The sequence below is a fragment of the Erigeron canadensis genome, chromosome 3, assembly GCF_010389155.1.
Source record: "Erigeron canadensis isolate Cc75 chromosome 3, C_canadensis_v1, whole genome shotgun sequence".
In the NCBI taxonomy this organism is placed as follows: Eukaryota; Viridiplantae; Streptophyta; class Magnoliopsida; order Asterales; family Asteraceae; genus Erigeron; species Erigeron canadensis.
Window position 1 is genome coordinate 26,296,804 of NC_057763.1, and position 14,950 is coordinate 26,311,753.

Genomic DNA, 14,950 nt, shown 5'->3' on the forward strand with positions numbered 1-14,950 from the left:
AAGGCATGCATAATAATACTTTTACACGAGTAAAGTAGCTAAAGATGCTGGATTAAAATCAACATTTTTACCAGTTTTAATTTCTCCAATTGTTTACTATCCATGAAATTCAATTTAAAAAAAAAAAAAAAACTAACTCAGTTTAATATATATACATTCAACCATGGACATGTTCTGACTCATGGTTTTGATAGCTAAACACCAACACAAAGACCCAAATGGGATCCTAATAGACAAGGCTCAATAACACTTCACTCGACCGACTGTCTATGTTTTGCTTCTATTGCTTCTTTCAGTTTCCTCCCCAACGCATACGCCAATGGAGGAGGGACTGCATTTCCAATCTGCTTGTGTTTATGTTGGATGTTGCCAGAGAACTTATAGCCATCAGGGAAACCCTGTATACAAACAATAGATGATGAATTAAGCTGAAGAGAGTAATAATATTGCACCAACCTGGATTCAAAATGGCTAGATAGCATTTGTTATATGTAAAGCATTGAAAATATATTTTAAACAAAACTTGACCATAAGTCAACCTGTTATTGAAGGATATAATTACATAATCCAACAATAAAATTATTTGCGAATTCAAAATTACATGTATATTCATAATATACGCTGACATATTAGGCTCAACAAACTCGATATAAGCTCGAGCTCGGTTTCTAAGCTTGAGCCCAACCTCATATAAGCTCAACTCAAAGAAGCTCGAGCCACACTCGAAATGAAGGGGATTATTCAGGTTATGCTTTTCAAACAGATCAAGCAGGTAAGATGCAAAACATTAACAAAAACAGCTAAAGAGGTTGATAGTCCTACATATTGTACTTCCAGTGTATAAAACTTCATACTAATTTACGAAAAGTTATAATTCTGGACCAGAAAATGTTTCCATGTCAACTCAACCCACCCAAGAAGCCCTTTACACCACATCTCAGAAAATAAAACAAAGCAACTGCAACACATGGAGTAGTAACTTGCTTAGAGTTTCTTGTGTACCTGTGATCGAGCACATTCACGGACGGTTAGAATGCGATCTTGGTCAGGATGAAAGCACATCCCAACTTTACCCATCGGCTGTGGGTCAGTAATAGAAGTTGGAAAGTTCCCCTCCCAGTCAAGCCTTCCAAACAGACCCTTCCATTGGTTATGCCTTTTGGCTGTGTTTGGTAAACACCAGGGTATAAGATCCACCATTTGCCCAGTTGACAGTTTAACCTGCAACAATAAAATTCCATTTTCAAACATTGAGCCACAAACCCAACTGCCATTCTACTTAAAACAATCATATAAACATATTTAATACCTTTTCTTCAGGAAGGTCTCGCCAGTCAGCACCAGGGCGTTTGGGAATTCTTTGACACCTTATCACATTCAACTCATTCATCTCCTTTGATATATGATCCATTAGACAAGGTGCATCTCCCCGGATTCTCTTTTGAAACCACGAGATAGGCTCATTTTGGTACTGAAATTTAACATGATGAGTAAGATACAACAGAAGGGAGGGGGTACATAAACAAAAAATGATAGTGCTTGAATGGAGTAGCTATTTCAAGACATTTGGTTAATTACCCAAGAATGGGTCACTTCAAGACCTTCAGGTTATATTCTATCCCAAACAGATTAAATAACAGATACAGAATGGAAACAGGGAATAAGGCAAACAGGTCAAAAGTCAACATAAGTTTAAAGTTACCTGATATAACCCTCGCAAATCATTTTTATTGAAGACAATCTCATTTCTGTTGTAAAAATATGATTCTTTTAATCACCCCAAGCATAACTCTAACAGACTCATCCAAAACCCAAAGTCACAATTCCCATTCTACAGAAGTAAAATAGAAAAAGAATGAGCAGCTAAATATTGGTAAAATTACCTCCATGCTTGTGGCAGAAGCCCCATTTTTAACAGGAGGGAGGTCACCAATGGTGTCTCTAACAGTTATTGCACGGAATGGTGCACCAGTTGCAGTACTTCTGACAGCAGCAAATTGTTTGTTACCATTCAGCGTGACTTTAAGTTCTGGACTGGCAAAAACATGCATTGGCTCAGGCCACTCGGGAAGTACTTCGTCAGGAGAGGCTGCCCAGATGAAAGCCCGTTTGCGTGATTGGGACACACCAAAAGCTCCAGCCTCCAGTATTCCAAACCTCACCTATGATTAGTATTAACAAAATGCATTATTTGTATGAATACCAACAAAGTCAATGTTTCTTTCTTAACTCATAAAAATCATATTTAGAACAAAATCATGTACCTGATAACCCATTGCAAGCAGCGAAGCAAGAGCTAAACGAAATGTCTGCCCTTTGTTGAAGGATACAAAGTTCCTAACATTTTCAAGCAGAAAATATTTGGGACGGAAGTACTCGGCAAAAGATAAAAATGCCAATATCATTTCGCATTGAACCTTGCTCCAAGTGCTTGTATTGAACCTATTCATACCCGAAAAACCCTGCAGATAAGGAAAAAGAAAACCTCAAATTCAGACAACATCAGCAGAACAAAAACCATGCAGTTCAGTAGAAGTGACAATTCCCACCTATCTAATTCCGAATGGGTGGTTGGTTAAATCAACAATGGGTCGGGAAAAAAAAAAGCAGGAAAGGAACAGCTTAACTCGACAAAAAATTCATTTATAAAAAATAAACAAAAAGGTTTTTCAAGTCAACCAGGCTCAACCTTTCCATGTCATGTTGTAATCAAAACATGAGCTCAAAGATGCTTGTCTTCAAATTAGTACCTGGCATGGAGGGCCACCATTGATGAACTCAACTTGTCCAGGTCGAGGAAGATTTTTAAGCACTTCATCCTCGAGCTTTGCAGCCATTTCTTCTGCCTCAGAAGTTGAAATACAGTCATCAGCGTCCCCACATGCTGTCATGATAGCCCTATAGTTCAGACAATTATTAGAAATGTATATATGTAAAATGATGGGAATCCTTCAAGAGTAAAATGTAGAACCTTAGTGTGACATTGCAATTCTGAACAAATGTCAATGCCTCAGGATGATTAAGTCTAAAAGCATCCCCGGCAGGTTCTTCATATTCAATTGCCCATTTGGTTACTGATGCCCCTGTAAATAAACACACTAACAAGTTAGTAAGGTTCGTAAAAAGCAAGTAAGATAGGACAGAGAGCAAACAGTAGTTACCAGCTTTTTGTAAGCCCTCAGATAAACCACCGCAACCAGCAAAAATATCTAATGTGGCTAAATAAATCTTTGAAGCAGAAGTTTCTTGGTTGTCAATCATATCCATATCATCTTCTCCTTCTTTAGACTTCCCTTTATTCTTTCTAATTGCTGCATCATTAATCAATTTTTCCTTTGGGGGACTAAGCTTAATATGAACAGGCAGCTGTGGAAATAAACTATCATTAATGACAAATGATATCACAAGTAAACTTGAAAGGTCGTTGAACATTTTAAAATGTGTTCTGCATAGAGGTAACCCATTTGCTGATAAATCAGTCAATTTAGGATTTTGTTTTATCTATCACAGCTCAAAATGGGTCAAGTCACCCAAAGTGCATTTAAAAGCATGGAAATATTATAATTTTTGTATATACTCTGACACACTAGTTATTATGATAGAATGAGGACAGATAGTGTTGTAGGTTAACCCATCACTCAACCAGCCCATTGTGTTGGTTCTGATTTCTCAAAATGGTATAGTGAAACTACCTGCTTGAGAGATCCCTTATCTGGATCATAGAGACGTTCACAGAAGAAGGCATGATCTACAATATAAGTGCCGGTCGGCAAAGAAAGGTCTTTCTTCCTTTTAACTTCACACTTTCCTTCTAATGCTGCTACTGACAACTTATGCACTTCTTCACTGTAAAATACCTGAAAATATAATTACAACTCAATATCAGTAAAATAAACTACATCATCAAAATCCAAACATAAAGAAACAGAATGAACTGAGGGATGCTACAAGGATAGACCTGTGCATTTAAACCTTACCTCTTGAATGTCGGACCTGTAGGCTTTGTCCTCAGACAAATCCTCTGGTCTATAAAATCTTCTAACTTGGACCATTACAGATCCCGGATCGACACGTTTTGAGTTTACAGGGAATTCAATCTGCATCAGCTGGCAAACGACATACGCTTTAAGGCCTACATTCCTCCCACTCTTATAAGTTCCATTACACCTCTCATCTGAGTCAAAATGATGAGGACCAACATACAGAAAATCATTAATATGGTACTCAATTGACTTGTACGTAAACCCTGTCTTTAATTCGTTCACTTCAAAAACCTCTTTTCTATTTTCATCGTCCATCATTTTACAAGAATGACAAGTCCCATTTCCCTGTCCCATCTTATCAGTTTCAAGAGAAAAGAAAGCACCTCTTTCAGGCCAATATAAGCTCTTACAGTAAAACTCCACAGGCAAACCTTTATTTTTCCCGTCTTCAGCCTTTGCGCTATCCATCTTATCAAAGCTAGCATTAGCCTTTCGATGCTCATGACCCCATGGCAGTGTTCTAATTTGCACCACCACAGTTTGTAGAACATCATCAAGTTCAAGATCCATGCAATCATTAGTTAAAAACACTTCCCTTTCATTTGCTATATTCCCAAGAACAGTTTCACAACCTCTTAACATCAATCGTCCATGAGCAAATTTTTTGGAATCAGAGTCTTCAAACAAGTATTCTACATAATAGATAGAATCTTCAACCATTACTGAACCACCTAAAGCAACCACCTCTCCCCGAACAACAGCCTCTTTGTAAAGAGCATTCCCATCAGACATCTTTCCAACCGGTTTCCCAACCCAACTGATGTCAGTTTTTGAGCCTCGTGGTTTCTTTTCCTTTGATGCAGAAGAAGGTTTCTCAGGTTCCACTACAGGAGGAGTGTTTTCTTCTTCAGGTTCTTCACAATCTTCCTGCTCATTTTCTTCTGCTTCATCTTCCTCTTCATCTTTCTTCACATCAAGAGCATCACCTTCTTTTATCTCTTCGTTTGAGTAATTTGAGTAAAACTCTCCCCAAATCCTATTAATAAACCGTGTTGTTGTAGCAGGCATTGCTTTCCGTTTTGAGACTACAGGTCCCATCGCTGCTCTTGGGTTCATATTTTCTGTTTTTGTCAAGATTGCTTTTTTCTTCACTAACCATTTGGTATGATGTCTTTCCTCCATTTTAGACTCCAGACCAGATACAAAAGCACACCTCCTGATTGTATCATCAGGAAACTCTGCAAATTGTTGCAAAATAATTTGTCCATGAACCACCACATACCTCTCTACAATTACAGGGTTTGAAGATATGTGAGCAGGGTTACTCTTGTCAAAATCTGACACTCTCTTAATGACTTCAACAAATGATAACTTTGATGCACGGGTTTGCTCCTTTAGCAAAGTGATAATGGCAATAGCAAGTCTGGCTGTCTTTAGAACTGTATTATACCACGGGGCATATTGCTTTGACGGCCTTCCAAGTCTATACCTGAAACACCAGTAAAAAACATATGCATGTTCAAAAGCAGAGTCAGACAAACAATAAGACACTATAGATTAGAAATAAAGATAAAATAGGTAGATCAGGCAAACCAAGTAACATTTAAATGGTTCCAGATAAAAAGGATAATTTTGAGACAGTGCAGGTCCATCCAAAACCCAAACTTGTTGACTTTGTAATAATAATTTGTCAGTCAAATATGATAAAACATTTTCTATAAAATTTAACTGATTTTGGACCAGGTTGAGGCGTTGAGCTATTATATTAGTTTTACCCGCTTGACCTGTTAGAAATAAAACACATCCCAAATCCTCCCATTAATAAGTAAATGAGTCGGAATCAACACATCCACCCTACTTGAAAGAGAAGGCTAAGCATGCATATATAGTACATGTACGGTGAACAAAATTTGGACTTAGAACTCACCAGGCCATATCTGTTCGAATTGAAATGAAAACCATTGATGATCCAAATTCAATCATCCATTCCTTTATAGCGCTGAGATAAATAGGGATACCATCTTCATTGTGAGCACCAGAAGAGCCTGAACCGCTACCAGTTTCATTGTCTAAGCAAAATCCACTTCCATCATCAGCAGTCATTATCCCTGACCCAAACACTGTAACATCAATGTCAACACATGGCTTCATAGGTAGAAGCTCAAGTGAAATCAACCTTGAGTCACAATTATAGAGTGACCAATTGTGAAGCATGCTTCTTGGAAGCTGATCATAGCCAACCTCATTGAAGTCATCAAAGATTATGTACTCATCTGTTTCCTCAGTTGTAGTTTTATAATATGCAGGGAGTGGATAGTCATTTGCTATTTCATCTTCATTTATCTGAATGTATAGCTTGCTTGATGAAGGAGCATGTCTTTGCCTTTTCTTCTGTCTCATTGATTGCCAATTTTCATGTTCTTGTAAAACTCGAGCCAACTTCATGTCTTCATCTTCATCAGCAACAGCCACGGATCCATTTGATTGTTTGACTTTATTTCCATCTCCAATTTTCAAAGGTGCATTCATGGATCCTTCATATGGAACATTTACTCGGTCCTCGCTTTTCTTGCTTTCATCTCTCAGTGCAGCAAGCACGTCTAATTCAACAAAGGGTTTATCAATGTTGTTGGGTGCATCATCCAGCCCGACAAGTTGCTCATAAATGAACCCACCCCATGAAATGATCAAATCCCGTATAGACGCACCATGGGGAAAATTCTTACTTCCACTCATTGAACGAACAAGTGCAGCAAGTAACTCATCCAGGCTTAAATCTGGGTTTCCCCCAGATGATTTAGACAACCGTTTGTAGACTTCAACACATGCATGGGCTTTTTCATAAAAAAGACCGAATAGTTTCTTGTAGGTTGCTGCAGGCTTAACACAGTCATAATCAGCAAGTTCTGTGGAGACCCAAATGACCGGAGAGCCGTCTTCATAACCAGATATTGACCAGTCTTCTATTCGCCCAAACCCTTCACATCGAACTCCCTTTTCCTTTTCTTTCTCGGATGTTTTTTCCAGTGGCAATATCAGGCCTGAGATGAATATATCATCCACTTCTAGCATTTCAAAGGGTTGTGGATTCCCATTTGCATCATGAAAGATAAAATCTGATAATCTTCTATTGGGTCGTGGGTCATCTGGGCCAGGTATCAAACTTAAAGCTGCTATTTCTTCTTCCACCACTTGGACCTTTTTGTTTTCAATTGTGTCAGACTTATCTGACAGACGAACTGGCTTGCTCTTGAAATTAGTACACGAGGCAGCTCTTTTTGGCATTTTCCTAGAAGCAACAACATTGTCGCTGCTGCCAGATCTACCTCGCTTTTGACTAGGTTTAGTAGCTGCCTTGACATCCACTGTAACATCAGACACCTCAGCTGTTGCTTTTGCTTGTTTTCCTTTTTTCTTCATTTCTGCAATCCAAACAATAAGCTCCAAAAGTTAAACAGAAAGAGCTACAAAGAGGTATATTCAAATAGATGATACATAATTTAGATGAGACAATAAAAAGCAGTTTCACTATGTAAAGCCGTTGAATTTTACCTAAGTTAAGTACATTGTTGCCCACGGCATTCTACATGCAAGGAATGCAGATTGCCCCATGACAAAACACATATATCGTTTTTAATATAGAGGCATTAACAAATAGATCAATCTTCATGTTTTAGTCAATGAAAACTAGTGTTATCATTCAAGTAATCAAAAACTTGAATAAGTGTCTAAGTTTTTCTTGTTTCATGAATTTAAAGTGTTAATTTAATCCAACAAGATACAACTCTTGTTTACTTCTTACTACTTTCCTTAACTATGTTTTTATAAAAAGATAAAGATAAAGAAATAAAACAAAATAAGCCAAAACAAAGCAGATTTGATAAAACCAACAAAATAATAAAACCCCTTACGGTATTTCCCAGTTAAGAATCATCATCAAACCACTTCACCGTCAAAATTTAACCAAGCTACCATCATCATTGTTTCGCTAGCCCTCAACTCACTAACACCAAACTCAGCATTATATTTGTCGCAATCACAACAGAAATAACAATAGAAAACATCATCTGTGAAAGCCCCTATGCCAAAACATGAGCGGGGTTTGTCAAACTCATGCCTCCAACAACGCTGATTAAACCTGTAGTAGTCTAACTCAATAACTTGGGCAACAGATTGACCCAGATCGTGATATGGTCAAGTAGTTTCACACTACACTTATTCCACAATTACTAACATCTATTTGTGAAATGAAATCCACCACATTCCCACAATTACTAACATATTTATACGTGCATCTTAAAGTTGTAACTAAAAGTAAAAGTTTGAATAACACTAACGTAAAATATATAATCTTTTAATGACTTTTAAAAAATGATAAATGTGACTAAATTGATAGGCATACAAGCATGCCTAAAAATCTAATGTTCACCCATAACAAATCAAAGGTGAAGATTAAGAGAGAGAATGAGTGGAACCCATACGTCATCTATTGAACCCTTTAGCATGTTTTTACTTTTTAGGCCTATATATATTAGGAATTTATATCATTACTCAATGACACAAGTTTAATCTACTGAATAGACAACTATATTGGTTACCAAAACTAGCATCACCCTATTCATCCATCATTCCTGTTTATGATTTAATCTATAACTTCTACAAGATCTACTTCATTTTGGGCAAATCAAGCTTGACTTGACAAAATTGACACAAAAAAACAGCGATATACGTTCTACCAACTTCATGTTGTCGTTTGTTTCGTACAATAATTCATTTACAACTAATTACTAGAAAGAAGTAAGAAGTACAAATGCAGTTAACAAAGATGCTGAACAGAACAAAATCTTCATACCACATACAAGTATTAGCCATATAATCTTAAACATCTACAACTCAAAACTTACAAAAGTAACACATAATCCTCAATGTAAATGTCCATTCATAAAAAAAGAAAAATGACCATGTAGACAAAATGCAAACAAACCAATATTAACTGCATGTTATTTGTTGTCAACGGGTAGACTAACGTAAGATCCATAGCGCATTTAATAACAACAGACAAATAGGAATTAAAAAAAAAACACGTGATAACTCCTGCCAGTATTTTAAGTCAACACCAACCTTACGCAAACTAACTACATAACCCTAACAGCCAGAATTACACATATTCTGGATTACCACTAAATCTCCACACTGATACACCATAACATAAAAATCTAGTCCAACTCGACAGCTATAACGCATTTCCAATACTTATGGAAATACTATAAGGGAACAATTACTTAATATTTGAAATGCCCGTATACGCATAGCTTGACCATACATCTTTAGGATACATATATCTTATTGCATTTTAAAGATCTAAAGCACACTTTAAAAATATTTATTTTGAACACATTTTGCAAGACACAAAAAACATCCACTCCCAAAAAATGGTGTATGATATTGCTTATTTTATTTTATACAAAACAAACAGATCAACAATAAGAAACACTCTTTGAAAAACTTTGTACATGCTTATGTAAGTGATTATCTGCTTTTTTTTCTTTTTTTTTTTGAAAAACGAGTGAGTAGTTAGCATTCAGACACCAAAGTGACATTCAATTGGGCAGTATATACCATCCAAAAACAGATTCTCTATAAGTAATAACTTCTTAAAAAGATCAAATAACATTAACTCTAAGCATTCAAACTAAAATTTAACGAATTATTTCATAATAATCTAATCTTTTAATACAATAAATAATATCCAACCATAAATCTACATTCACATTAAAAAAATTCAAAAACGATGATATCAGAAACCGTTAAATCTAAACAAATAATCCAAAATACATCCCTGATTTAGCTTAGATTTTAAATTTAACTCACCAATAATATTTGCTTGAATCAAAAGCTAAATTAATTTGAACAAAATTTATAATAAAATAAATATAAAAAAAAAACCCTCAGTCAAACTTTCTCTCTCTATATCTCATAATTTCACTCTATCTATATCTATATACGCATATATAATCATTACACAAATAAAATAAATAAATAAATAATGCATGCCATAAGTAATTAAGCAAAATATATACATATATATATATATATATTAGAACTAATAATAATGATAATCTGACCTGATGGTTTGATTTTAACAGGAACACCTTCTTCAGATTCTAATTTACTCGCAGTTCCCATTTTCTAAATATCTTTACAAAATTTTTATTTTTTTATAATAAATTGATTTATTTTATTATTATTTTCTTTTTTACTAAATAATTGTAAAATGAAATTGAAAGGTGTAAATGAATTGCATGTGTGTTTTATTTATATAGATATATAGATAGATATGAGAATTGAAAGGAAAAAAAGCGGGTTTTTCAAAACATTATATATAATTCATGGCGGGAAATATCAATAAAAAAATTTTGGGGGAAAAAGTCCCGCCAAACGTTCACAAAAAAAAAAATTATAAAACCCTAGGAAGCGAAGTATTATTTTGACTTTCTATTAGTCAAACTGAACGTGTGATAAGATTAAATGTTTGAGTGAAATTACCGGGGTGCCCTTGTTGACAGTATCGTCGGGTAAAACAACTGCAAACCGTACGTCCAGAGGTGGGGTGGAGAGACCTGCTTGCCTGGCTTCCTTTGTTCTGCACAGGTTTATTTTTTTTAATATTTATTCTTTTGTTTGGATTTGTGATTTTTTTTAATCTTTGATGTAAAGTTAGAATGGTGTGTAATGCTTTTGACTGACTTTTTAACTGTGGTTACTCATGTTTGGTTTTGGTTTTTCTTCTGTGTGAGAAATCGGTACCCCGATACATAGATTTCAATTTAATCTTGGTTTTGATACTCTTGAATGGGATGGGGACATGGGGTTAGACCTAGGGATGGCATGGGGCGAGTATTGTCGGATCCCCATCTCCGGTTCCGCTTGTAATCTCCATCCCCGTCGGGGATATAATTTACATCCTCGTATCTGTCTTCATCGGGTATCGGGTATACTTTTTGTGAATAAAAATAAATTTATCGTAACATAAGATAAATAGTAGAACATGTAGTTCGACCTTTGCTTTTTATATAGAAACTAATGTTTATGTAAAATAAATGATAAATAAAATATAGCCTATAAAAAGTATCAAACAAAAAACTCTAAACCTAAAAAAAGTTCTAACATTTATAAAAACTAAAAGTAATTCTAATAAATATATATAGTAATTTTGGGTTCGGGTATGGTAATCGGGGATTTACGGTTTCTCATCCCCGTCTCCATCCCCATTGGGGAATAGAATAACATCTCCATATCCGTCTCATACCCAGTCAATTCAAGGATTCACCGGTCAAATCGGGTTCAGGTATCGAATTCCCTATCAGGTATGAGTATTTTTGTCATCCTTAGTTATACCTACACTAAAAACCTGGTTATTAAAAATATATTTATTTCAATTTTTTTATAAGAATAAGAAGAAAAACCCCTCACATACCTTTTGTTAAACCATACAAATCATGGGAACCAAGCATTTATTCAAAATATTGATATGTGAGTGGGTTTTTCAACCAAGTTGGGTGCATAAGAGCCTCATACTCACTTTTCTTATATATATATATATATATATATATATATATATATATATATATATATGACTCATACATTAAAAGGTATTAGATTGTCCTTAGGATTTAGCTCAACTGGACATTTAATGTCCCTTATGTCTTTTAACCAAATGTTGGACACGGGTTTGAAACCTTTGAAAGGCATATTGGGAAGTCATTGCCAATGGGGTGGGGCATGGGGGTTTTCTCTAGCATTTAGTTGGTTTCCTCTAGAACAATAGTGGGACTTTCACTGCCAGTCCTGCCTTCGGATTGATTATGCTAGTGACGTAGTCGATTTTTACCGGACGATGAAGAGACATGCCGCTAAGTCCAACCACATTGTCGTTAAAAAAAAATGTTAGATTATATTAACTTTATAACTTCATTCCATATTGTAACTATGTTAAGGTTAACTTGCTCAAAAGGTCTATCATACCCAGCCCTATCAACATTCGTCCAAAATCTGATCCTTTATGGAAATCGGCATTTTCGAACCATTTGTAGGCAAAATCAAGAAAAACATTCTTCTAAACGGATTTAGCCAACACATAGACCTTTTCAAAAACATAAGATTCATCATCTATCTCGTTCATATGTATTTACTATGATTTTTACAACATGACTGAAATTCCAGACTTTCAAAACCCTTGGTTTTTTAACAAGTTGACCCTCAAACCAAAACCTAGAACCACCTATACTTGCAGATCGTTTTTACACATAAAAGAGACCATTTGATGATACAAAACCAAGACTTACTCAATCATAGAATTTACATTACAAATGGTTTACCAAACGACCCAAAAACGATAGTTTTCAATTATCAAATCGTTTATTCAAGACTAGACCCAAATCCAGATTATATCATCAATTCAAGACCTTTAATTGACACTATGATGAAATAGAAACACTACCTTTAACCTGGACTTGATGAAGGTAACAAGTTAATCACCAAAACAACACCGCTTTGACCACCGGAAAGCTCTAGATGACAAAGGAGCATTAGGGAGAGTTTATGGCTGCTTAATCACGTGATTAGGGGGGAAAAATAAGGGTGTTAATCCTCTAGCCATTAGTTTGAAATTTCCACAGTTAAGCCCCTGAAGTTCTAATCCTTTTACTTATGGCCTAATTATGACGTTTAATCACTATGTTACCACATACTAGATACACTTTCACATATATAACACATTTGACACATATTAATATACTTTAATACATATCGTAATCAATTAATAATAGCATTCAATCACCTGAAGTGATAACGAAGCATGTTGACCGACACCACAAATCAACAAAGACGAAATAAAGATTTAGGATGTTACATAAATTAACCAAGGTATGTTATGAAGTAATCTTCTAGGGAGTTTTTCTAACACATAAACTTGTGTTGATTACTACACGTGTATAAATTGGGAAAAACTCTTATAAATTAATTAAAAATCCATCAAATGTGTTTTTATATAGTTTTGCCAACTTATATAAATTTTTTCATATATAAACCAAATTAAATGAAACAAAACATTTTCTCAAATTTTTTTTTTTGAAAGGTGAATTTCGTTGGAAATTTCGTGTCGTGATTCGACAGCGGGAGGTCTAGCATACGTTGACTTAACCGGGTCTCCACTAGAGAGCTCTCTCGAAGTAAAAATGTTTATTTACCCGATTTGGGGGGGGGGGGGGTACTAATCCACTTGAAAGCACAACCATTAATGAAAATAAACTCCGCCTCTTCAGACTTGAACCTGAGTATACCCAAGTCAAACCCTCACAAAGGAAATTCATATGTCCTCCCCACATATTGAACACAAAATCTCTTAAATGAATGATGATTTTTCAACAATTGAACTAATACTCAAAGACTAATTTCTCAACATAAGTTAAGAAAACTCTGGAATACAATGAATCTATAATCCAAATCATCATCCAACCTTCGTTTGATCATTAGCTTTGGGGTCTCTAACCTGAGTTGATACGCTAAGACTCTAAAAAAAAAGAGTACAATGTAGATTATGATTTATAGGTTTCCTCTATTACAAATAAGTGTTATGAATATATAGTATCGACAAAAGAAAAAAAAATGTCAATCAAATCAAAAACTCATGCAAGAGTGCTCATTGAAAAAAGTGTAATATCCCAAAATTAAATATACGATGTTATGAATATATAGTTAGTATGTTTATAAATGATGACGAATACTTATAAAAGTATAAAAAAATTCAAATGTTGTAATAACAATAGGACTGAAACTTTAACGTACATGTTTGTAAAAATCGACCTAAGGGCTCAGTCGAAATCCCATTTCCATTTGCATTTTACAAGAAGAAAGAAAAATACACCTGATAAACTTGAGTTGTAATCTAAAAATTAGATATTGTAATAATAATCAGTACCTGATTGCTATAAATAATTATTGTCGGTGGACTATTCGTTGTGGTGATTTTGATTGATATAAATTAGAGAATAAGGAAAAGTGATTGTTTACTACTAATCATCATTTTTATTGGTTGATTGAGGCATTTATTATATTTCTTGTAAATATACATTTTTTCAGCTCCATACAATATACGATCAGTAACAGATGATGACATAAATGTTTGGTTGAAAATCCAAGTATCGTTTCAACTTTGCGCCTAGCTGATATCTTTCATATAACGTCTTTCATCTATTTTCCTCATCCTCTTATTTTACTAATTTTTAACCATTCACTTTTTAATCACTTTTCTTCATCTATTTATTTAATTTTTTTCCTTTATAAACGCTTTAATAAAATATATATAATCAATGACAGATGATAATATGAATGTTTATTTGAGAATCTAAGTAGTGTTTTAAATATGCTCCCGGAGATAATGAGGCTTATTTATTAGAAAAAGCCTATAATAAAACCTTTTATATATGCTCCCTAGTTTAAAGAGATAATGAGGTTTATTTATTAGAAAAAGCCCATAATAAAACCTTTAATCCAAAATTATAAATAATCTTGATTCATTTGTAAAAAGTAAAAACAAAATACTCATAGTATAATATATATTAAAATAAAATAAAGTTCTTATGCCCTCCTAAATATAACAAGAGATTTTGATCCATAACTTCAAAGAAAGAATGTGATTTGTGGAACAATCTTTTAAACTATTGGTCATTCGAGGAAGGGTTATTTAAAAACCTACAAATAAAAAAGAACTTAAGAACTATTTTGGACTATACATTCTTTCTTTTTTTTTTCTCTCTTTACTTAAATAATAAAATTCACCCAAATCATTCAAAATGTTTTATCTCGCAAACCATAAATCGTTAGACGAAACAAAAAGCATGAGTAGTCTTAAAATTTCGTCCTCTTTCATTAGAGATCCAATTCGATATACTTTTGATGACTGTTTA

The 14,950-nt window shown here is 34.4% G+C and overlaps 1 protein-coding gene across 2 annotated transcripts; it reads right to left on the reverse strand.

Annotated features, from left to right (window-relative positions):
• Positions 1 to 35: 35 nt before the first annotated feature.
• LOC122594112 (DNA (cytosine-5)-methyltransferase 1B-like) lies at positions 36 to 10,752 on the reverse strand. Of its 2 annotated transcripts, none has more exons than XM_043766587.1 (12): positions 10,530 to 10,752; positions 5,911 to 7,405; positions 3,978 to 5,472; positions 3,693 to 3,857; positions 3,162 to 3,366; positions 2,972 to 3,083; positions 2,751 to 2,898; positions 2,265 to 2,462; positions 1,884 to 2,162; positions 1,310 to 1,471; positions 1,003 to 1,221; positions 36 to 398 (listed from the first exon to the last, which is right to left on the reverse strand). In XM_043766587.1, exons 2-12 carry the CDS (start codon positions 7,401 to 7,403, stop codon positions 252 to 254), a joined length of 4,623 nt encoding a protein of 1,540 aa, XP_043622522.1. In that variant the 5' UTR covers positions 7,404 to 7,405; positions 10,530 to 10,752; the 3' UTR covers positions 36 to 251. The 2 variants fall into 2 exon arrangements, with proteins under 2 accessions (XP_043622522.1, XP_043622521.1); XM_043766586.1 differs by lacking the exon at positions 10,530 to 10,752 and adding an exon at positions 10,109 to 10,235.
• Positions 10,753 to 14,950: the final 4,198 nt, after the last annotated feature.

Coding starts and splice junctions, on each gene's coding strand:
- LOC122594112 (XM_043766586.1), bottom strand. CDS start 10,169: ATGGGAACTGCGAGTAAATTAGAATCTGAAGAAGGTGTTCCTGTTAAA. Junction 2,899..2,971: donor AATTGCAATGTCACACTAAG/GTTCTACATTTT, acceptor TCTGAACTATAG/GGCTATCATGACAGCATGTG. Junction 399..1,002: donor GTGAATGTGCTCGATCACAG/GTACACAAGAAA, acceptor GTTTGTATACAG/GGTTTCCCTGATGGCTATAA.